The sequence below is a fragment of the Microtus oregoni genome, unplaced genomic scaffold, assembly GCF_018167655.1.
Source record: "Microtus oregoni isolate MIOR12 unplaced genomic scaffold, Mior012 000026F_ref0000081, whole genome shotgun sequence".
Lineage (NCBI taxonomy): Eukaryota > Metazoa > Chordata > Mammalia > Rodentia > Cricetidae > Microtus > Microtus oregoni.
In genome coordinates this window covers 14471293-14495316 of record NW_024543085.1, presented here as the reverse complement: position 1 = coordinate 14495316, position 24024 = coordinate 14471293, and the positions used below count along the sequence as shown (strand labels likewise).

General features: G+C 36.4%; 1 protein-coding gene across 1 annotated transcript in view; it reads right to left on the bottom strand.

Moving 5' to 3' along the window:
* The window catches only part of Cftr (CF transmembrane conductance regulator), a 135192-nt gene that overhangs the window by 83936 nt on the left and 27232 nt on the right, over positions 1-24024 (bottom strand). Inside the window, exons 3-6 of the mRNA XM_041675665.1 lie at positions 18741-18849; positions 8305-8520; positions 1603-1692; positions 564-727 (exon numbers count right to left, since the gene is read on the bottom strand). Of these exons, the coding sequence (XP_041531599.1) occupies positions 564-727; positions 1603-1692; positions 8305-8520; positions 18741-18849 (579 nt within the window). The remainder of the gene's footprint in view (positions 1-563; positions 728-1602; positions 1693-8304; positions 8521-18740; positions 18850-24024) is intronic.

Here is a 24024-nt window from a genome sequence, read left to right as displayed (position 1 = left end):
TAGATGCCTCTGAATGTCAAACAACCACCACTATATGAATTTTGGACTTTGTCCTTTATCCAATCCTTATCAAAGAGGTGATAACTTCTATTTTGTGAAACAAATGAAATTTTAAATGTTTTTTTTTTAAGACCTGAGTCTCCAGATTGCAGCTTTCTATGACATTTCAGCTGGCAAACTCTATATGTTCTCTGTCATAAACATGTATTATGACTCATACCACAGATGCATTCCATAATAAAAGTAATAAAAGCTTTGGTAGAATGACATACAATATGGGGTAGGAAAAGCCAGTAAGTTCCATACAAAATTTAGGCATTTCTTCCAGGTCATATAAATACTATAACCACTTTACCTAAATTTTATGAGTATAAAAATGTACAAAACCTTAAAACTTTTATAAAGAAATTCTGTAGACCAATAGGGGAAAAATACCCTTTTGGTATATGATGTATTATTGATACCATTAAAACAACCCCTTTTTTGTGATATCCCATAGTTTTCTGGTCCCGGCACAGAGAAGCCCAAGTTAAATTCCTTCAAGATGTGACAAAGATCACTACCTGTACTTCACCATCATCTTCCCTAAAACAGCCTGAAGAAGGACAAGTATTATCAGTAAACCAAGGCCACAGAAAGCAGAGAACTGTAACAATTCACAGAGAAGTCCCATCAGGAGAGCTACTTGTAAAGGAGCAATCCACACAAAATGTGCCAAGGCAAGTCCCTGAAAAACAAAAGCACAGAGAAAAGCTGCTGACATGTTATACTTCACCCTCAACAAACAAGCAAAGAAACACATGCTGGGGGAAGGGAAGAGTACTGAGGATTTGTCCACTCAAGGAACTCATGGTTCTGAGCACATTAAATTGTAGATGTTCTTAGTATGAAAGCATAGTACTGGGCTTAATCAATGCATAGACCAGGTTCCTCAAGGAAAAAATTTCAAGTCACTGCATCTTAAAATACATTGTCACCCCCCTCCCACAGAGTGGAATGGGACTGGATATCCTAGGAATTGTGCCCAGATTTTAATATCTTTTAAAAATAAAGCTAGTGTCCTCACGTTAGACCAAGTGAGAACAAGAGGCTCTCCTCTGAGACTCGGTACACACACACACACACACACACACACACACACCTGAATAGTTCAACATCTGGTACTCAATTTAACAGTAATTTGTTTAACTTTTGTTAAATTAAATACTAGAAATGAAAAGATAAATAAAACAAAGTATCTGTCCTCAAAGACCTTGAATTTATTTGTGACATAAGGCAGCACAGAACAAGAACTGCCCAAAGTATCATATTTAGCCAAAGTAAATAACAATTTAAAGTATTATATTAAAAGGAAGCAAAGTCTGATAAGGATTAAGTTTTGAAAAACCTTATTAAGGGCAAGCTGGGGTATGTTTCAGTTGGGCAATTTTACCTGACCTCATAATGGGTGCTCTGAGCCTTCCCAGCTTCCAGAAATAGCCGAACTAGGGATGAGAGAGGGACTTGACTACTTAGCACTGTTATCCGGTGCAGATAAATCTTTCTTTAGGGTTGTTTGATTTCTAATAAAATGCATAAAACATTTAATCAGTGGGTACATACTTCATCAAATTTGTTCAGGTTGTTGGAAAGAAGACTAACAAGTTGTCCAATACTTATTTTATCAAGAACACGGCTTGACAGCCTTAAAGTCTAAAAGAAAAAAAGAAGTTAGGTGATATCAACAAACAAAAGTAAAATGTATTCATAAGTAACACATTAGTAAAGTAGAGGACCTTATATATACTTCAAGTGGATGATCAGCCTTGTTTCATATTCATTAGGTTCATACTTTCTCAGCTTTATGACTATTCAACTGAAAAGCAAATATTACAATGAAATACATTTTTATATTTAAACGTTTTTATATTAACTTTTTGACTTTGACAATAAGATTGATACTGTATTTGAATAGCCATTTGTAAAATGTTCGCTTGAGTCTTTTTTTTTTAATCATTTTGTTTGAGTTTTAGGGGCTTTCTTTTTTTTTTTTTTGTGGTTTTTCGAGACTTTCTTTTTTAACATTGTTTTTTAGAATGGAAACAAATACTATCCTGAGTCAGGTAAGCCAGGCCCAGAAGGACAAATCCTACCAGTTCTTCCTATGTGAGGATCTCAACTGTGAACTTTTAGAATATTAAGTACAACAATGCATTGGTAAAAATCAGAAGGATAAGAGAGAGGCATTAGAGAGAGGGAGGGAGGACAATATTATACAGCAGGCATGAAATGGAGGCCAGGGCTGAGAGATAATGAGGGTAGAGCCATCTCTGCAGGGACTCAGGTGGGAAGATAGGAAAGACCAAGGGGAGGAGAGAGGGCAACTAACAGCAAGAAAAAATGAAAAAGCCACATGAAAAACCTCTGCTTTATAAGATTACATTTAAAAATACAATCTTAACACTTTAGCTAGCATGTCAGAAGCCAGGTTCATAGGACAGCTAAGGGGTGTACAGTGCCGTAAGTGAGGTGTGAGCATTCACAAATCAGTAGGGTAGAAAGCCACCTTCCCTCTGCTTCTGGTGGGAGAGGCATTCGCTCTGTTGAATGGCTTCAGAATTGTTATTACCCAGTTTTATCTACGCTAGCTTTAGCAGAATGTAGTTCCACATGGGACTGTCAGGTGAGGATACTGTTTGCAATAATACAATCTAATAAGCATAAAAATACATTGGCAGAGACTAATTTACTCATGATCTGTCTCTGTCAAACATAATGCAAGGAAACACATGTGATAACTCCATGTGATAATGGAGTGTGTTCCCAAATAGCAATTATCAGGATGATTTAATATAGAGATTTGTAAACATTATTATTAAGGCTTGCTTGTCTTGCCTGTATTGTATGTCATGTCTTGAGAAATTAATAGCTGCACATGTATACATATAAAAATGTGTGTGTATGTATGAGTTTAAATTTATAGTCTGAGTATCACTATTGTACAGGTCTAAGAATAAAAGAGCTTTTGTTTTGTTTTGTTTTGTTTTGGTCTTTTGAGAAAAGGTATATCTTTGTAGCCCTGGCTATCCTGGAACTTGCTCTGTGGACCAGGCTGGCCTTGAACTCAGAGGTCCATTTGCCTCTGCCTCCTAAGTGCTAAAATAACAGATGTGCACCACCAGTGACTAAGAATGAAGTTTTAAACCAAGCAAGCAAGCAAGCAAGCAAACAAACAAACAAAAAGATCCTTAAAAAGTTTAAATAGAGGTCTCCCCTTCCTGGATGATGCTTCTCTCAAAAGCCACCAATAATCAAAGTTCCAGTGCTGGGTATGGGACAGCTGCCTATGAGTGACTGACCAAGGAGACTTTTAGCAATGCTCTTGGTTACCCTCCAGAATTTGATGGTAAGACTTTGCTGCTGAAAATACTGTATACATACTACTGTCACAAGACATGGAGCTGAGCTGCAAGCTTCCTCCCTACTGGCTGGCTTTAATAATGCCAGAGGTGTACAGGACACAAACTGCTAGGGAAGACTGGGACTCTAATAAGCTACAGTAACCATGTATCTTTGTAAAATGTGCCCTCTGGTGCAGCGATAGCATGCTTCTTACAGGGGTAAGTAGCTCCACAGCAGGGAGCTTATGCTTGGTTCTGTAACCCTGGCTAAGAGTCTCCGCTTTAGAAGGTCTCTGGCTACAGGTGGCAACCAGTTAACTAATGTTCTACTCAATGCTCACATTATCAAGCTACCTTCTTACTACTTCTCTTCATACCATAGATTAGGGATTGGACTCAGAAAAGTTTCTTACGACAGTGGATACTGTTGACTGCAGAAACCTACGACTGACCCCAATGTGGTAAATAAGTGATGGAGGAATGTTTGACCATGTATGAGATGGCTGAATCACTCACAGCCCTGCCCCGTAACTCAGAGAACATGGCAGAAGAGGGGGCACAGAGAATATATGAGTTGAGTTTAGGAAAGGTAGACAGTAGGAAGAAGTGTTTTCATAGGATTTATCAGTCGTGCTCATGAACTCTTTATAGCTGAGGCTATCTGCACAGGATGAAACATATCAGGATGGATGGAGGCAGTCTCATGCTTGTTAGGGAGGAGTGTCATATTATCTTGTCACTGGTGTCATATTTATATGTCAAAGATATAAGCTTTTCCTGCTCCACTAAATAATCTCCTACTATGCTCTTATTAAACTCAATGGACCACACACAAAGACATGGAAGTAGGAAGGTACTTGCTAAGATGAGTTCCACTTGAAAAGGGCAGGGAATGATAGAGAAAATGAGGATAAAGATGACTGAACTTAATTATATGTATAAGAAAATGTAAAATAATAAAAAGGTATAAAATTATGAATAAAAGATAAAATCTAAGATAGTGAAATCTGGTCTTAATTTTCTCATAAATTATTTCACCAACTCTGTGGATCTGTCAAAGTCAATAAAAACCTAGATGCCCTTTAATGGAAGAATGGATGAAGAAAGTATGGAATATATACATATTAGAGTATTACTCAGCAGTAAAAAACAAGGACTTCTTGAATTTTGCGTACAAATGGATGGAAATAGAAAACACTATCCTGAGTGAGGTAAGCCAGACCCAAAAAGAGAAACATGGGATGTACTCACTCATATTTGGTTTCTAGCCATAAATAAAGGACATTGAGCTTATAATTCGTGATCCTAGAGAAGCTAAATAAGGTGAATCCAAAGACAAACATATAGGCATCCTCCTGAATATTAACCTTCATCAGGTGATGAAAGGAGACAGAGACAGAGACAGAGACCCACATTGGAGTACTGGACAGAAATCTCAAGGTCCAAATCAGGAGCAGAAGGAGAGAGAGCACGAGCAAGGAACTCAGGACCACGAGGGGTGCACCCACACACTGAGACAATGGGGATGTTCTATCGGGAATTCACCAAGGCCAGCGGGCCTGGGTCTGAAAAAGCATGAGATAAAACCGGACTTGCTGAACATAGTGGACAATGAGGACTACTGAGAACTCAAGAACAATGGCAATGGGTTTCTGATCCTACTGCACGTACTGGCTTTGGGGGAGCCTAGGCAGTTTGGATGCTCACCTTACTAGACCTGGATGGAGGTGGGCGGTCCTTGGACTTCCCACAGGTCATGGAACCCTGATTGCTCTTCGAGCTGATGAGGGAGAGGGACTTGATCGGGGGAGGGGGAGGGAAATGGGAGGTGGTGGCGGGGAGGAGGCAGAAATCCTTAATAAATAAATTAATTAAAAAAATTTTTAAAAAATAAAAAGTATGTTATGAGTAACTGAATCAATGTTTTTTATTGATTTTTATTGAGCTCTACATTTTTCTATGCTCCCCTCCCTGCCTCTCCCCTCCCCCAAGGTCTGAATCAATATATTTATGTTTACAAAACAAAGTCATCAATTTTGTTTTATTATTTTTTGTTTTGTTTTGTTTTTTGAGACAGGGTGTCTCTGTAGCTCTGGAGCATATCCTGGAACTAGCACTTGTAGACCAGGCTGGCCTTGAACTCACAGAGATCCTCTTGCCTCTGCCTCCTGAGGGCTAGGATTAAAGGCATGCGCCACCATCACCTGGCCAAAGTCATCAAATTTTACAAAGAAAATAGATCATAAAAGATCATTAATTAGAAACATTTATTTACTGACCTATGCATTAATGATTTAACATTATTAAATGATTTCATTATTAATAAAAGAGAATAATCCTTTGTAAAATTTAATAGGTTATTTGTTGTTAGATGGCTTTGGCAGCAAAATTTTGACACATTTATTGTTTCATCTCATCATATATTTGTTGAGAATTTAATAGATTCAAACCATTGTCCTGAATGCATTGGAAATTAATATTTATTAAGAAATACTTCTTGTCTTGGAGCAACCTAGAAATATATATATTTATAAATATATTATATATGAAAATATATATAATTTCTATAAATATATGTGTGTTAAGGGAGGCAGAAAGTATAGTGGGCTCAGACTTTGGATTAGAAAAATATGAATAACTATATAGAGACAGAAATAAAACAATGGATAAATTTTAGACAGGCCAACACAAAAAGTGTCATGGTAGTTAATCACAAAATATTACTAGAGTAATAGGAGGGGAGGGAGAACTCACTGAGGTAAATAACAGGTGTTACATGTGTCTTAGAGAAAGTTTTGGCATCAGGAAAAGTTATACACAGGGTAAAACATGAAGCCGCATGCATAATATACACATGGTAAATGTTTATTGTCATTTTGGTAATTTTCATATTCATGGGCAAGTTTGTGTTTATATTCATTATTTTCAGTAAAATGTATTATTGTTTCCAAAATTTAAAGGGAGCGACTTTCTGTACCATATAATTTAAAATACTTTAGGAAGGATCATATATGCCATGGGCCTGAAACAGGATGAATATGGGGAGGGATATGAAACATGGAGAGAGCAAAGACAAAGCGCAATTAGGACCAACCAAGAGCAACACGAAGATGCACTCACACTCCGGCATGAGCCAACACAGGAATGCAAGATAAACTAAATCATCAGCCTCACAGGTAGCTGATGTTGAAATGGAAATGCACATGGAAGAGCTTCAAACTCTTCATTAGTATTTCTAAAAAGCGTGTGTGTGTGTGTTAACTATTAAATGAGGACTTGGTCACAAACTAACCATACTCTTTATTTTACTTCCCTTCTCCTTTGCCTCAGTAATATATATTTCCACACTTTTGTTTTTACTAATGCCTGAAAACAATTTCACGTCAAAGATTGTGATTTGCCTATTCTAAAAATTTGAAGTAGTTTTTAATACAGTTCTTCATTTAGTTATAGGTTTTATATTCATTAAAAGACTAAAAAATAAAAATAACAGTACCTGCAGTAGAGAGTTAAGGGTAAATAAAATTAGATCACATTTAATTCATTTATTAATATAACATATATAAATATACATATATATATATCCTTAGTTATCAGCATTACAATATAAAGTCATTACTTCTTAACAGGTTATTTATTAAAGTAAATTGAATATTCTATGATAGCAAGTTCTGTTGATTGTACATTACACGTGATCTCTAAAAAGTTTTGTTGATTTATCATGTTTTCCTGGGAATTAGGATTTGATGAGATTGTAGTTTAAGAGATTAAATTAAACTTCTGACTCCCTTTTGTTCTTCTCGGCCTCCATAAAAGCCCTTTTAGAACAATAAAGTATGGCTATCAAGATTTTATTACACTGTTGGCCTTGAGTGTGTACTATAATGGTGTTATGGATTACTTGTTAGAGGTCAATTTCAGATCCATAGCCCTTATAAGCCAAGTATATAAAGTTTGTCATTGAAAAAAGAAAACAGCAAAGAAAAAGGGAAGATATAAATGATGCCACCAATATATAAGTCTTTGAATACTTGGTAGGGGAAAGCACATACACAGATTGGAGAAAGCACAAGCCATTGAAATAACTTTGAATTTTGTTAGAAATTTAGACCACATTTAGGTAGCTAAATGTTCATTTGAATTGATTTAAATCATTCCTAGAGTATTTAGGCTCTTGTCTAGCTAACACATGTAGAAAAGAGAAATAAGTTATGATTTCAATGCATTGGTATTTCAAAGCCTTTATAGTCAGAGGACTTGCTGGGTGACAAAAATCCAAATCAAAGTAAGACAGTAGATGCAAGTTACCACTGTGAGACAGTCACCACCTATGCTTAGGTTAACCATGACAATAACAGACTGAATTATTATTAACAAATATAAAGACAGATAGCATTTTACCACAAGATGATATTTTATAAATGACTTTCATACTGACATTTGTCATTTTAACTGAAAAAAGAGCAGATTAAAAAATTGATGGTGATTTAGCTCACTGCTATAGTACTTGTCTATTGTGTGTGAAGCCCTGCAGTAATTCGAGAAACAACAAAAACTCCCAAAGCAAAACCACTCAAATCCTTCTCTTAAAAAAGGGCATCTGTGATATTGTTAAGTTATAGAAGGCACTTAACTGTCTACTGAGGTAAATTGAATTACTAAGGATAAATAAAACAGTACTTATTCCTGCCATTTATTTCACAGACAGGCAAAATTGAGATCTATTTTCATACTTATCCTAAATTTTTAGAGCTCACAATCTAATTCAGGGCATCGAAGATATGCCATGTAGAATACCTGAGACTGTGTAGGGTGACAAACCCAGCAAAGAACTTGCTGTCATACAGGAAGCCCTGAGTTCAATCCCCAACATTGAAATAACAAAACAAAATCAATAAAAAAAACACCCTCCCAAAAGTATTACCTTCTTATAAATCAAGCTAAACATAGCTATTCTCATCTTCATTCCAATGCGATGAAGACCAAAAATGGCTGGATGAAGAAGCAATGTTCTGATAATGAAGAGAAGGCACAAGCCTATGCCTAAGTAAATGGCAATGGAGCGCTCCGTCTTGTTATCTGGGTCATAGGAAGCTATGATTCTTCCTAGCAAGAGGGGCTGGACGGCCTTGGTGACTTCCTGAAGAAGAAGAAAACAGATTAAATTTCATTTCCTTGTCTTGAAATACCTTCACAATCTCATTATAAAATATTTTTCTTTACAGAGGATTTGAAATTGCTTTATAGAAAGGGTCAAGTCATCTATGAAATTGATGTTGTCTTTAACTTGTATAAATTCTAAAATAAGATTTGGTTATTACTTCAAACTCTACTATAGAGCTATAGTAATAAAAACAGCTTGGTATTGACTAAAAATGGACATTTGGACCAATGGAATCAAATCTAAGACCCAGACATTAATCCACACACCTATGATCACCTGATTTTTGACAAAGAAGCCAAAACAGTACAATGGAAAAAGGAACGAATCTTTAACAAATGATGATTGCATAACTGGATACCAACATGTAGAAGATTGCAAATAGATTTATATCTATTGCCATGCACAAAACTCAAGGCCAAGGGGATCAAGGAACTCCATAAAATTCAGTTACATTGAACCTGATAGAAGAGAAGAAAGTGGAAAGTAGCCTTGAACACACTGGCACAAAAGAACACTTCCTAAATATAACACCAGTAGCACAGAAACTGGCAGTAACAACCAATAAATGGGACTTCCTGAAGCTGAAAAGCTTCTATAAGGCAAAGGACACAGTAAATAAGACAAAACGACAGCCTACAGAATGAAAAAAAGATCTTCACCAACCCCACATCTGATAGAGGGCTGATCTCCAAAATATATAAAGAACTCAAGAAACTAGACATCAAAATACAAAATAACCCAATTAAAAAATGGGGTACAGAGCTAAACAGAATTCTCAGCAGAAGAATTTTCTATGTCTGAAAGACATTTAACATATTGCTCAACATAATTAATCAACAGGGAAATGCATATCAAAATGACTCTGAGATACTATCTTATACCTGTCAGAATGGCTATGATCAAAAATACTGAGGGCAACTTACATGGAATCAGGGGAACACTCCTTCATTGTTTGTAGGAATGCAAACTTGTACAGCTACTTTGGAAATCAGTATGGCAGTTTCTCAGAAAATTGAGAATCAATTTATCTCAAGGCCCAGAGATATCACTCTTGGGTATATTCCCAAAGGGTAATCAATCATACCGGAAGGACACTTGCTCAACAATGTTCATAGCAGCATTATTTGTAATAGCCAGAACATGGAAACAACCTAGATGCTTCTCAACTGAATAATGGATAAAGAAAATACAGTACATTTACACAATGGAGTATTATTAAGCTTTAAAAAAAACAATGACATCATGAAATTTGCAGGCAAATGGGTGGGACTAGAAAAAACCAACCTTAGTGAGGTAACCCAGACTCCGGAAGACAAATACGGTATGTACTCACTCCTAAGTGGATATTAATGTAAAGCAGAGGATAAACAGACTAAAACCCACAGCTCCAGAGAAACTAGATCAGGACAAGGAAGACCTAACAGGTATCACCCTGGGAAGGGGAATTAGTTGAGATCTCCTGGGTAAACTGGGAGTGAGAGTGGGTGGTAAAGGGAAGGGGACTGTGGATGAGCACATGAGAGAACATGATGGTAGAGGGGGAAGAGGGATCAAGTGGGAGAGCAATGAAAAAGAGATCTTGGTAGAGAAAGCCACTATGGGGTTAGGGAGCAACCTGGTGGTAGGGAAATTCCCAAGAATCCATAAGGATGACTCCAGTTAAGACTCCTAGCAGTAGTGGAGAGGGTGCCTGAACTGGCTGGCCTTCATCAGATTGGTGAATACACCAACCATGATTATAGACCCTTCATTCAGTAACTGATGGAACCAGATGTAAAGATCCACAACCAAGCATTAGGCCAAGCTCCGAGACCAATCGAAAAGAGGGAGGAGGGAATATATGAGCAAGGGAGGTCAAGAACATGATACATGATGGAGAAATCTACAGAGACAGCTGAAACAAGCTTGTAAAAACTCATGAACTCTAGACTGACATCTGTGGAGCCTCCATGGGACCAAACAAGGCTCTCCATATGTGGGAGACAGTGGTGAAGCTTGGACTATCTGAAAGACCTCTGGAAGTAGGAGCAGGATCTATCCTTGGTGCCTGAGCTAGCTTGTTGGAGCCCATTCCCTATGCTGGAATGCCATGCTCAGCCTTAATGCAGCGGGAAGGGGCTTGATCTTGTCCCAACTTAATGTGAGAGACTTTGTCGACTCCCCAAGGCGACCCTTACCCATTGGGAGAAGTGGATAGGGGGTGGGCTGGAGGGGAGCAGGGGGCATGGGAGTGGGTAGAGGTAGAACCGTGGTTGGAATTTAAAATTAAAAAAAAAAAGATTTGGTTACTAGTTTACAGCAAAAGTCACATCGAGACAAGTTTTGTGAGGTGTTCGCTAAAACCTGAATGAATAGTGGCTTCAGTAAGGCATATACTAGGACACTACCTTGGGCCAGACCCAACAAACTCATTAACTTTTCAGTAGTCTTCAACCGACTGCCAGCCAGGCTGTTTATCCAGTTAACCATCCCTTCTAAATGTACATGGTCAGGTTTGAACCAAAGAACTCTAAATCTTATCCATTTTGCTAAGCAGCCTTCAAATTAGGAAGACATTATCTCCCAATTTTTTCTTATAATGACTTACTTATAAGTGAAACAGAAATTTAGGGCTAAATCCCACAAGAAGATTAAGACAGATGTGATCCTAATTGGTTATCTCTAAGTCTGACTACCTACCCCATCACTGTTCAGCATTTTTGCTCTTACCCTTAATTTGCTTTTCATTGTTATCTGCAATGGACTTTCCAAATCTCAAGTGCCAATACAACCTGTCCCATCATTCCCAAAAGATGACCACGCTCTCTATATCACTTTCCTCCCCAAAGGAAATTACAATCGACAATAGCTACTGCTCATTCTGACTTTATATACAGTGCTTCATCTCATTTACATATGGTATAAATCAAAGCTCTAAAATAAGAGAAGGTTGAAACCTTTAAAAAAGCTTCTAAAATAATCACAAAGATGATACATCATTTCCTTTCACGTGTCAATATTTTAAATGGATTTGAATTATAGAAAATCAAAAGGCAGGGATGAAAAAGAAAAATTTTAACCTTCTACCTAGTTAAAACATACTAATAGTTTGTGTGATCTAGTGATTAAAACTTGATTTTTAGAAAGCAAAGTATACAAAATACTTCTTACATATGCTTCATATTTTTATTACATGGCAAACACATTTAGCATGTTTAGATGTAGAATTAAACTAGAGATTAAACAGGCACACTCAGGGTGGTAGGGCCTAGATGTGACTTTTAAATGTCATATAAATGTTCTCATAGTGGTTTGTTTTTACCTAAAAGCATTTTTTTTTACATTTTTCTTATACATATCATATAGTTACCTCATTTGCTCTAAATGCTATCTAGCAAGCCTTCTTATGACTATATTGGGTTGTCTATGCCTGCATAGTGACAAATGTGTTGTTTTTATACTTGGATATTATGATCTTGATTGTTTTGTAAAGTGAGAAAAACCAAGAGACAAGTTAGATACTATATTAAATATCATATTGCACAAAATATAACATATAATAGTTATATTGTATTATAAATACATTATATACAATAAAAAATTATAACTTGTATTACCGTAAATGGAACGCCCATTCTACATATTACTACTACTGTGTTAGATTTCAACTTGCATCAACTAAGAGGACATACTCATCTTTTGAACAACAGGTCACCCCACAAAGACACCGGTAGTATTCCTCTGGAAAAGCACATATTCAGTTTGCTTCTTCACAGGAAATTTCCAAAGACAGGATCATATGTAGGTCGCAGCATAACCCTCGCTACCACACAGTGCTGTTACCTCTCAGGGACAAAACCAGCACTTCCAGCCTCTCTCTGTCACTGCTTTTCCTAACCACTTTTCTGTATCATGTTCTCTAATATTTACAATGGAACCATTCATAGGTCCACCTGACATGCTTCTTAAATGTGGGAGAACACCCACAATGGTAATTGATACCCAGCTTACTCTATAAAGTGCAGGCCTTCTCACAAACCACCGCTGGTACCTGAAAGCTGAGTGTCCTCTGTTGCTTGGACTGCTTTCAGAAGCACAAGTGCCCTCATTTCCACCACATGAAACAGTAAATCCAAACAGAATTGCATCCATTGGAAAATAATGTAAAGCTATTTTAGGTAGTATAATATCCAGTTAAATATTTAAAAATTTTTATAGAAGGTAGAATTTACCTTAGGAAGTAGAAGAAACTTAATAGCAATGTTTAAGACAATATGGATAGTAAACTCAGGATCATAAAACTCAAACTCCTTTTTTACACTAACTTTTGAGAATCTTATATACAAATATACTGTATGTATCACTTTTACAACTCCCTCCCTCCCTTCAAACTCCATCCATGCCTACCCTGACTTCCTCTTAAGTTCATAACCTATTTAACTATTCTTAGCCCAGTGTATCTACTCTCTGTATACCCTCGGTCACTTCTATTGTTTGGACAGATCTCTTCATTGGCAAACTCTGGTAATTCAGAAGGTTCCCTCCTATAACATCATCCCTGAAAGTATGAGTTGAGTATAAGAATACTGTGCAGAGGCTAAAGAATACCTTAGGTAATTGTACTGGTTCATTTCTTTATACACACATACACAGTGCTCAGAGAGGTATAGATTTAAACAATGTGAGTTCAGAAGACCATCTGGGGTCCGGAGTTTTGACACATGACCATAATCCTATCTTGGGAGGCTGAAAAAGGAAGATTATGAAATCCAGGCCAGTCTGCACACACTCCTTCCAACCAAAGACCATCTGTCATCTGGGTAAGTGAACGTGTAAAAATAGCTAAAGAGACTGCACTCATATGGGAATAATTTTAGGTCTCAGAGTAGCCTCCCAGGGGAAGTTTGAACACATGTCATGGTGGATATACCTGGGCTATCATAACATTTTCAAGGCCAGAGCTCAAAGTCACGAGGTGAATACATATCCTTAAACCACTTCCACTGTACCTGACAAAGTCAGATGTTTCTAGAGATAGGAAAGTCTGCACTGGGTGGACATTCAGATTATAAAGGAAAGTTCAGACAGAAACAGAAAGGCAAACTGAGGTTTGCAGCTAAATTACATGGAAGGATCTCAAGGCATCTTTATATAAAACCATTTTAAAAAACTACAAGTTGTGGAGCTGGGGGATAGTTCAGGGGTAGAGTGTTAGTCTAGCATATGGGGTTTCAGAGTACTTTGTAATATTTTGTGCAGCCACTAAGTAATATCATTCACCTGTTTTAAGCATGTTTGATATAGCTTTACCTTTAGAATATTAGGGCCAGTAATACAGAGAATTCAACTAACAGAATACCAGTATCATGCTGAACAACCCAGGAGTATCACAATGACAACAGAGAAACTAATTTAAAAACAGTATTGTGTCTGGGAAAAGTTCCAACAAAGCTGGATATAAACACTCCTGGTTAACCATAGAAAGAGGCTCCTTCACAGTCAGGAACTGGTGCCATATCCTCTGCAGTCAGGAAAACAAAAGAATACTGGCTATTATGGCCACTTAACATCTTAATGAAACTTCTAAGGTAACTATGTAAGAAAAATGATTGCTATGAATATTATAAATAAAACAAAAAGCACCATCATTAATACAGAATGTGATTGACTAGAGAGACTATTAAGTACACTAAAAACTAACTGAACTAAGGAAAACTAAGTATTGCAAAGATTATGTTTCCCCTAATATATTTTATTAGATTTATGTGTATTTTAAAAATAAACAAATTAGGAGCAGGAGTGGGGCTATCTATTTACATTGCCACAAGAGTTCCAATGGCCATACAATACCTAATAAGTGTATCTAATCAATAAATATTCGTTAAATAAAATTTATTAAATATAAAATTATTGTAAATTCCATTTGGAAATAAATGCTAATTGAAACCACTGCAGAATAAAAACAATGTGAGCATTTAAGTTAATGGATATTAAACCATAAAACTATACATGTCACAAGACAAAGAAAATATACTGATTTATCTGGAAACTCCAGAAAAATATCCAATATAAAATAATTTAAGATAAGCCGCGGTGGTGGCGCACGCCTTTAATCCCAGCACTCGGAGGCAGAGACAGGCGGATCTCTGTGAGTTCGAGGCCAGCCTGGTCTACAAGAGCTAGTTCCAGACAAGAACCAAAAGCTACGGAGAAACCCTGTCTCAAAAAGTCAAAAAATAATAATAATAATTTAAAACAAGACAGGCCAACTAGGGTTACATAGTAAGATGCTTTCTTTAAACAAATTTTTAATTAATTAAAAATTAAGAGAATAAAGTTATAAGGCTAATAAAGTCTAGAGAGAATATTCTAGTATCAAATAGACAAACACACTAAGAATAATAGAATAAAGGGCCAATTTACATACATAAAAAGAAAAGTAAATGCATAGTGACTATAAAAAAGCATAAAAATTATACTAGTAAAAATAACTATATTTTTTCACTCAGAAATTTTAAAGATGATATATATCAAATGGTGGCAAAGTATTAACTTTCCCATCGTTATACTAGAAAATTAAGTTACATATTTTCTAGCTATATTTGTAAACTATGGAAGTTAGCTAGAAGTTACACCAGTGTATATCAAAGGACTACTTTCACACTAGCCATAATATAAAAATAATTTAAATATCACTAACTTGTAATTTCATTTCATGTAATTTATTTCAAAAATTACAGTTCAATTAGAGGATTTATTAATTATGTAGAGAACATCTAATGACATACAACAACATTTACAAATACATGAAGAACAGAAATAGACTTGTACACGTTAGCTAAAGGAATGCTCACCCTACCTTTCATTAAGCAAATATTCTGATAGAAAATAAAGGGAGAACTATCAAATTAATTGGAGGTGGATACTTGTTACTCTGAAGATGAGTAAAAATTCCTTACTTTTCAAAAGCGATGCTGTGGACCTCAGTGTCTGGTTGCAGCATCTAGGAAAGACAAATGGGGCAGGAGCTCTACACAGAGAAGCAATAATTACTTGAGATAGATCAGGCTTATGGAGTGTTCAGAATGCAAGTGTCTGCTTTAGTCAGAGAAGCAGCCAGATATTGGGGCTCATGGGATGGGACGGAAAGATGAGAAATGAATCCTCGATAGCAGGCCTCCAGATTTGCTAAGAGCATTCATATTGAAGGGAGCTATAAAAGTTAAAGTACCCAAGGCAGAGCCTCTGCGTGTTCAGAATTACCCCAAACATCCTTCCTTCAGTAGCAAGAGGCTTAGATTCAAAGGCTTGTGTTTGTCTAAATACAAGAGACAGATCCTCCTTTATAACAGTCTGAAGAATTTAAGAACTGTGACATTGTGAGTACCAGGAATTCTTTAAGCCTTTAACTTTCTGGGATGATTTAAGTTGAGCTAATATTTACTTCTGTACAAGGCATTAAGAACACTTTAGAGAAAACACCTGTGAATTCTTATAGCAACAACTGCTCTCTAGTGATCCTATTCTGTCAATGATATGTTTACTGAGTCCCTGTACTGAGCTTCCTTTAGATTACCCCTAGATTATCCTCAATTGACTCTCATACTCAAGTTTTCAATAGCCCATTGCTCTTCTGCACTGGAAGTCTTAACTATTAAAGACAATGTTATTTATCTGACTGCTGAGTCAGATACAGAAAAAGCAAGTGCATAGTCAATGGGGACGTACCATAACTAATATGATTTAAAATTGCATCACTGTTGTAGAAATAAGGTTCTTTCTGATGGTATTTCCTTTTTCTTAATCTTTCACAGTTGAAAGTAAATTCTATAGTGCTTTTTTCTATCAGTATTGCAGCCAACAAAATCGTCATTATCCCACAATTATCATGATACACAGAGACCAAGAATAAACACATTCTGAATGTATGTCCCCCTACATCTATATAAGAATTACAGCATTTCCCATAATCTTTGCTTACTTAATGGGAAGAAGAAATGTTCAGAGAGTACACTACGAACAATAAAGCAATGGCATCAGTTATTTGACAAGATAGAAACTTATGAAAATGGCTAAAATTTCTCCCACTCTCACTGCAAGTCCTTAAAAGAATAAAGAAAACAGAGGCTGGTAATAGCTGTAGAAATGAGAATACTGGGAAAGCTCGGTTAATAGCTACAAAATAACAGATGAAAGGAATACATTCTATTAGGGTGACTATAGTTAATAATATTTCAAAATAGCCAGCAGAGATGTTAATGATCTTGTCACAAAGAAATGATAGATGTTAGAGTGATTTCTATGTTAATTACTTCCAATAGGTCATGAAAGATGTATACATATATTGAAATATACTCTGTGTATATTTATTCACATTTGTGTATGTCAAAATTTTTAAAATAAAAAATTAAGTTGAAAAAAACTAATAGATCAAATGCCTTGGAAGTTATACTTACCTAAATAAGATCTAATTTTCAACATTTTTACAACTTTGATACAGTGAGGCTTTGTGTGGCAGGGGAAGAGAGGAAGAGAGGGGTAAAGCAGCTTCAGCATCACTACACTGTTCCCTGCTCATTTTCTTGCTCATGCCTTCTTACTTTACACTCAGCTGCTCTCTCCCATCAGGACCTTTCCTTCACAGTCAGAAATTTGATCTTTGGCTTTAAAAGGTACGACAGGTCCAGAGAAACATGCCAGGATTCAGGTTAGCTCAGAAGCACTTTGAATCATTCATTCATAATTAATACATTGTGAATAACCTAGATTTTTCAGCTAGATATTTTTAATTTTGAAAGTTTTAATACTTCTTATTTACTACATTTCTCTGTTCTTAGATTCTACTCATTAGCTTATCTTGACTGAAAAGAGCTTCAAATTCTTTAGGTGTGCTCACTGATAAAAAATAACCTCAAAGATACCTTTAAAAGATAACTGATTATTCTTTCTCTCTCTGTCTATATGTGTGTATATTTCGTAAAACATATTATACTAGACAAAATTATATTGTTTTATACATATAGATATTTAGAGATTTAACCATAAATAATAGATTTATAATATATAATAATATAAAACATTATTATATGTCAATATAATATATATAAATCTACTTATATATAAATATGTAATGAGACTATAATATACATGAAATTTCTTACAAAGAAATAATCATCTATGTACTTATATACTTATATTCATGAAGAAGTGTGTGTGTGCATGTGTGTCTGTATTGAGAAAAGTGCCAGAAGAATTTCTTCTAGAAGAAAACAGCATTAGAAAACATTCTGAGCCTAATTATAGTCAATTTTGCCAGTATAAATTGTTAATGAATCTTTCTTGGGCAGGATAAAGTAAAATTCTTTAAGTAGTACAGCTGTACATGAGTTCTTACAACACTTGAGGGAAGCCAAAGCCCTGCTAAGGTTAAAAGGCCAGAAGGAGTACAGCGCAATAACAATCCAATGGAACAGACAGTCACAGCATTACTGGCTGAGCTGTTAAAGCAGATGTATTGTATTCCCATTCGTCACCCTTCTTTACAGGCTACAACCAAGCATTCAAAGTAATGTCCCGATGATGCAAAAAACAACACCCAAGTCAGTTTGGAGATCATCTGGGGAACACTCCCAAAGTCAGTAAGCATCACAAAGCCCGGGTTTCCAGGCTTGCTTTGCTCTTTACGGTGATGACAACATAGGCTGCTGACAAATACATTCAAGTGTACCTCACTGTCTCATTTAAAAAGTTTGACTACTTTCTGGGTAACATTTCAATGTGTGTGTGTAATATATATGTGTATATGTTCATATACATATACATATATATATATATATATGTAATTTCAAAATATCATAAACATCCCTCCACATAATTGACTGAACAGGGCCTTATTCTTGTCAAAACATTGTCTTCTAATATTCTCTTTCTGAATACAGAAAAGTAATGTTGCCAGTAGTCTCATATACTATTAAGATGTTATAATCTGTATTCAAAAAAGAGAAAAATTTTAAACAAGTAATTTGTTTTTCTGGATCCATTTTAATTATGATCTGGAAATTGAAGCCTGCATTTCAAGGGTTTCCACTTAATTTTAGGTGATCTGTACTTAGAGTTGTAATGGATTCTTAAAAGAACCTTTCATAATTCTATAAGCACACAACTACTTACTATATCTCAATAATATATGGCACTGAATTTACCAATGAGAGTCTTACCCCTAGGTATAACAAGATTCCATAGAAGATGAATTTCCATAAAAAGCATCGCCGAAGGGCGTTGATAAGCTTGGGATTCTTCTTTGACGCTTGTTCCCTGTCCCATTCTCTGCAAAGAATAAGAAAGTGGGATCAATGAGCTGCAGCTGCAAGTCTCTGAGTTGCTGTAGTTCCCTTCAAGATTCCATCCACAAGTATATGTGTTCAAGATTAACACAACATGATGATAGGATCAAACCTTGTGAAGTCTCTCCATTGCCAGCTACTCAGTCAGATATCTGGCAGAATTTGATGCTCTTCCATGTAATCACTCTACAGAGCTTCATTACATGAGACTACCCAATTGTGTATGTTACGGAAACGTACTGGGCTTCTTCAGAGTGATGGCAAGGATGAACGAATAACAGACCACACTTAGAATGCATTCGTGCTCAGAATAAGATGCAACAATAGATATTCTAAGTTCCCTCGATCTCATGCTATTTATGTTTTTAACTGTCACAGATTTCACAATATTCAACTTTCAAACAAAATCACAAATTAAAAAAATCAGGCAGATTTTTTCGTTTTACATTTTTTTAACCTTTTACTTTCCTCCCTCCAATGCCTCCTCTGTCCCTCATCCTCATTCCTTCTCAAATCCATGTCTCTTTGTCTTTGATTGTAACATGTATTACTGTAACATATAAATGCAACCTTCTGAGTTCTTGTCGTGTTGTGTAACGGCGTAAATGAATGCAGACAGATTGTAAAAATATATACAGCTTTAATGGGGAAATAGACTTACAGAACCACCTTTCCCGAGGAGACCAGGAAAGCAGAAGGGATGGCTGGGAGCACGCTCCCCCAGATTTATAGGTAAACATTAGCCCGAGGCGAACACGCCCCCTAAGGGGCTGGACTTATCCCTACAGTGTTGCTTGTGCACATGATTTCAGGGATGACCCCTGGTATGGGATAGTCCATTCGGGAGCACACCTCTGGGAAGGACCATTTCTCTCTCAGTTACCTTTAGTTCTTTGTCTAGCGGTGTGGCTCATGGAAGAAGGGGCTGAGCACTTTAAGAGCCACATGCCAGAAAGTGTACTGTCAGATATGTCACCTAGAAATGACAGGGAAGCTATGCCCATGATACTTCAACAATCTGGTTGCCTAAAACAGACCTAAACAATCACTACACCAATTGACATACTAATGGAAGGGGACCATCAGGTGAATGTTTTAATGATTTAATAAAAGAAAAATCATTTTGGACTTTTTTCTCTTGATTTTTTTTTCTTTTCTTTATTGAAAAAAAAATTTCCGCCTCCTCCCAGCCTCCCATTTCCCTCCCCCTCCTCCCACTCCTCTCCCTCTCCCCCCACTCCTCTCCCTCTCCCTCTCCAGTCCAAAGAGCAGACAGGGTTCCCTGCCCTGTGGAAAGTCCAAGGTCCTCCCCGCTCCATCCAGGTCTAGGAAGGTGAGCATCCAAACTGGCTAGGCTCCCAAAAAGCCAGAACATGAAGTAGGATCAAAACCCAGTACCATTGTCCTTGGCTTCTCATCAGCCCTCATTGTCCGCCATATTCAGAGAGTCTGGTTTTATCCCATGCTTTTTTCAGACCCAGGCTAGCTGGCCTTGGTGAGCTCCCAATAGATCAGCTCCACTGTCTCAGTGGGTGGGTGCCCCCCTCGCGGTCCTGACTTCCTACCTCATGTTCTCTCTCCTTCTGCTCCTCATTTGGACCTTGGGAGCTCATTCTGGTGCTCCAATCTAAGTCTCTGACTCTATCTCCATTAGATTTTTAAAGAAAAAGCATGAAAATATCATCATTAAACTTCAGCATCTAACTACTGAAATCATTTAATAGTCTGTAAGTCTTTGAAAATAGAGCAGAATAAAAATATGTTTTATAGCAAGATAGGTACTAAATAGTATTGACAAATTAGCTGAAGTGTAACAGTTGAGTTTTATTTTCAGTACTCCTAGAGCATCAGCTGGTTGTTTTATGTTGTTGCCATTGCTGTTTATTAAGAAAAGCACTTTTTAATTTTTTCAATGGAATAAAAACTGTCTCAGTGTTGCCTTCATCTTAATTTTCAAATTGTTCTGAGATGGAAAAATTCCATGAATCACAGAAGAACTGAATACTTAAAGGCCATTCCACCAATGGCTATTACTATTATTAAGTTGTAATAACTAAATCTGGTTTGATATTACTTTAGAGGAAGAAAACACAACTGATTTTGATGAAAAGCTTGTTAGTCTCAATATATGCACCATGACTTCCCTGAGAAACTTGCACTATAATGGCAGCCTATCCATAAAGTGAAGCCAACCCATGGTCCTCTTCATTCACATACATGAAGCCTGTTTATCTGTGATACTTAGTGAATCAAAATAGGGAACAAAAATAAGTGTATAGCAGCATCACATTCTCCATGCAAGAAACAGGGCTCATTAAAAACTCTCATTTACACTTCAATTAGAACTTAGTGATCAACTATCTAGGAAATGCAGAAAAGGGATTGCCCATAAACCGAGCCAATGGTTTCAAGATAAAGATACCAATAACAGTGAAGTAACAAGTACAAAAAAAAAAAAAAGTCACATTTGGTAAGTAAGAAGTCTCTGGAATCCATCATCAATGCAATTTTAGGAACATAGTCAAAATAGAAATTATAATTCAATAGCTGAAATAAAAATGGATGATAAACAAGTGAAGACCAGAGCACCAAAGAATTGTCAGCTATGAAATGGGAGGATGTGGTGATTTGATAGAAATGAAAGCTGTTGTTTTAATTGGTGAAATTTGAATAATTTGTAGCTATCAAAGAGAAATTAGCAACAAAAGTAGATGGTATTGATCCAGCAGTACGTTAAACAGGCTTAATGAGGGCAAAGAGCTCTAGACTTACGAAATTCAAAAGTTGGTAAGGAACATAGAGTGGGCGTGTGGTTTTCATACTACAATGATACAGATTATTCAATTTCATGGCCACAAAAGTGAATCAGAGGAGTCAAGGTACTTCTAGCAACAAACTGAAAACTTGGACCACTTCCCAAGGGTGCAAAGGAGTAGTTTCAATAAACTAACAAAAACTAAGATGAAGAGATATAAAATTATAGCAACAATTATAAATTATAGAATTTGTTATTAGAATGTATATCTCTGTTCTGAGACAAAGAGGTTGAATTAAAACAAAACAGATGTATTTTATAAATTTGGGAATAAAAGAAAAATTAGAGTGAAGATGGAAGGGGTGAGGGAGGGGAATGATGGAGGGAAGGGGGAAGGAGGGAGGAGAAGAAAGAAGGGAGAAGATGGGTGGGGAAAAGAAGGAAGAGTTATCATTTTTGTGGCATAGAAAGGTATAAGCCTAGAGCTCTGAGAGGTCCACCTGAGAAGGACGTTAGTCTAAGAAAATAAGCCAGCACAGGGCACAAACCACAGAAGATAACTGTGCCCTAGGACTCGTTGACTCCTTGGTCTAGTTCTCTACCTAGAGATTCACCTAGTTTAGGTTTCATGAGCTATTAAATGTCCTCTTTTTAGTTGATAAACCTAGTTGATTGGGCTTCTGTCACTGACAATGGTCCCAACCAATACTCAGAAAGGGGAACTATGATAAATTCACCAGAACTGAATTGTATAGCTTCATCATTCAGTGGTTGGCAAATTATATTATCTCTAAGTTGTGAGTTGCTTTTCCGTAGGCTGAAGATAACTATGGTTTTCTTCCAGAGTGGTCAAGATGAGAAATTATGCTTGATATGTGATGGATCATGAAAAATTATGAAAAGTTTAAATTTTTTGACAGTCAGTAGCTATTGCCCTAAGGTTTCTGTAAAGTCTAATGGCATTCACACATTCAGATCTTCAAGGTGACACTAGAAGTGCTCACCACCAGCAAACTACACAAGACCTGACTACAGTTTGCAGGGATTTTGCTCCATGTGCCCAGACAACACATCTTTGTGCAGTAAGCAGAGAAGTTGGTTACCATTTCTTAGTCCCTTAGTCCGCCTACTTTGCCCAAAATTTTCTGCAGCAGCCCCACAAACGTTTTTTTTTTTTTTTTTTTTTTTTGATTTTTCGAGACAGGGTTTCTCCGTAGCTTTTTGGTTCCTGTCCTGGAACTAGCTCTTGTAGACCAGGCTGGCCTCGAACTCACAGAGATCTGCCTGCCTCTGCCTCCTGAGTGCTGGGATGAAAGGCGTGCGCCACCACCGCCCGGCTCTTTTTTGGTTTTTTTTTTTTTTTTTTTGGAAGCCCCACAAATGGAAATGGCATTCTCAACCCTACTGAGACTTAGTCTTCTCATGAACATTGTAGATGCCTTCACTGGAAAATGGTGACATAAATGTAAAAGAGGAAGGAACACGACAAACCACTTAAATGTCTAAGTTCCAACACAGAAACAAAATCAACATAAAAAGATACCTTGTTTCCTCCCCAAATTACTAATCCCACGATAATGGCACCCAAAAAAGAAAACATGGAAAATTATAATTATATTCAAACAACTAATAAAAGACATAAATATGCTACAAAGGACCAAAGGGATTAATGAAATAAAGAAGTCAATACAAGACATAATAATAGAATAATATCTATAATAATAATAATGATAATAATAATAATAGAATTGCTGAGAGGAAAAAATCCCAACTAAAAATGAAAGAAAAATTACTAATACAAATATAAACCTGAGTATGAAGTCTCAAAAGTAGACTAAATCATGTAGAAAATAGAGAATTGAGGCTGAAGATAAGATACAGGAATTGGATTACTCAGTAAAGTAAGCAATGAATCTTAAAAATAAATATGACCATAATGTATGAAACCTCTGGAGCTCCATAGTGAAGACTTTGTAAATATTGTAAATAAAACCATATAAGAAAATTTGCCAAACCTAGGTACAATTTGCCTATCTAGGTACAAGAGGCCTTACAGAATACCAAATAGACAGGGCCACAAAAGAATTCTCACCACATATTATAGTTAAAACATTAAACATTAAAACAAACAGGATAAAAGAGGGTGAAAGAAAAAAATGTCAAATCACTTCTAAGGGCTGGGCCATCAGAGTATTCAACAGTTAACTTTTATTTTTTACAATTTAAATTAAAATATACTTATATCAATTTGCTCTTTCCTCTCTCCTGCCCCTCAAGTCCCTTTCATCCAATTCTTTCCATGACCCTATATCTCACTCCCAAATTAGTAGCCTTGCCCTCCAAAATTATTGTTTCTTCTAAATCCAGAAAGACTTGGGAAAGTATATTCCAAGTTTTAAAGCA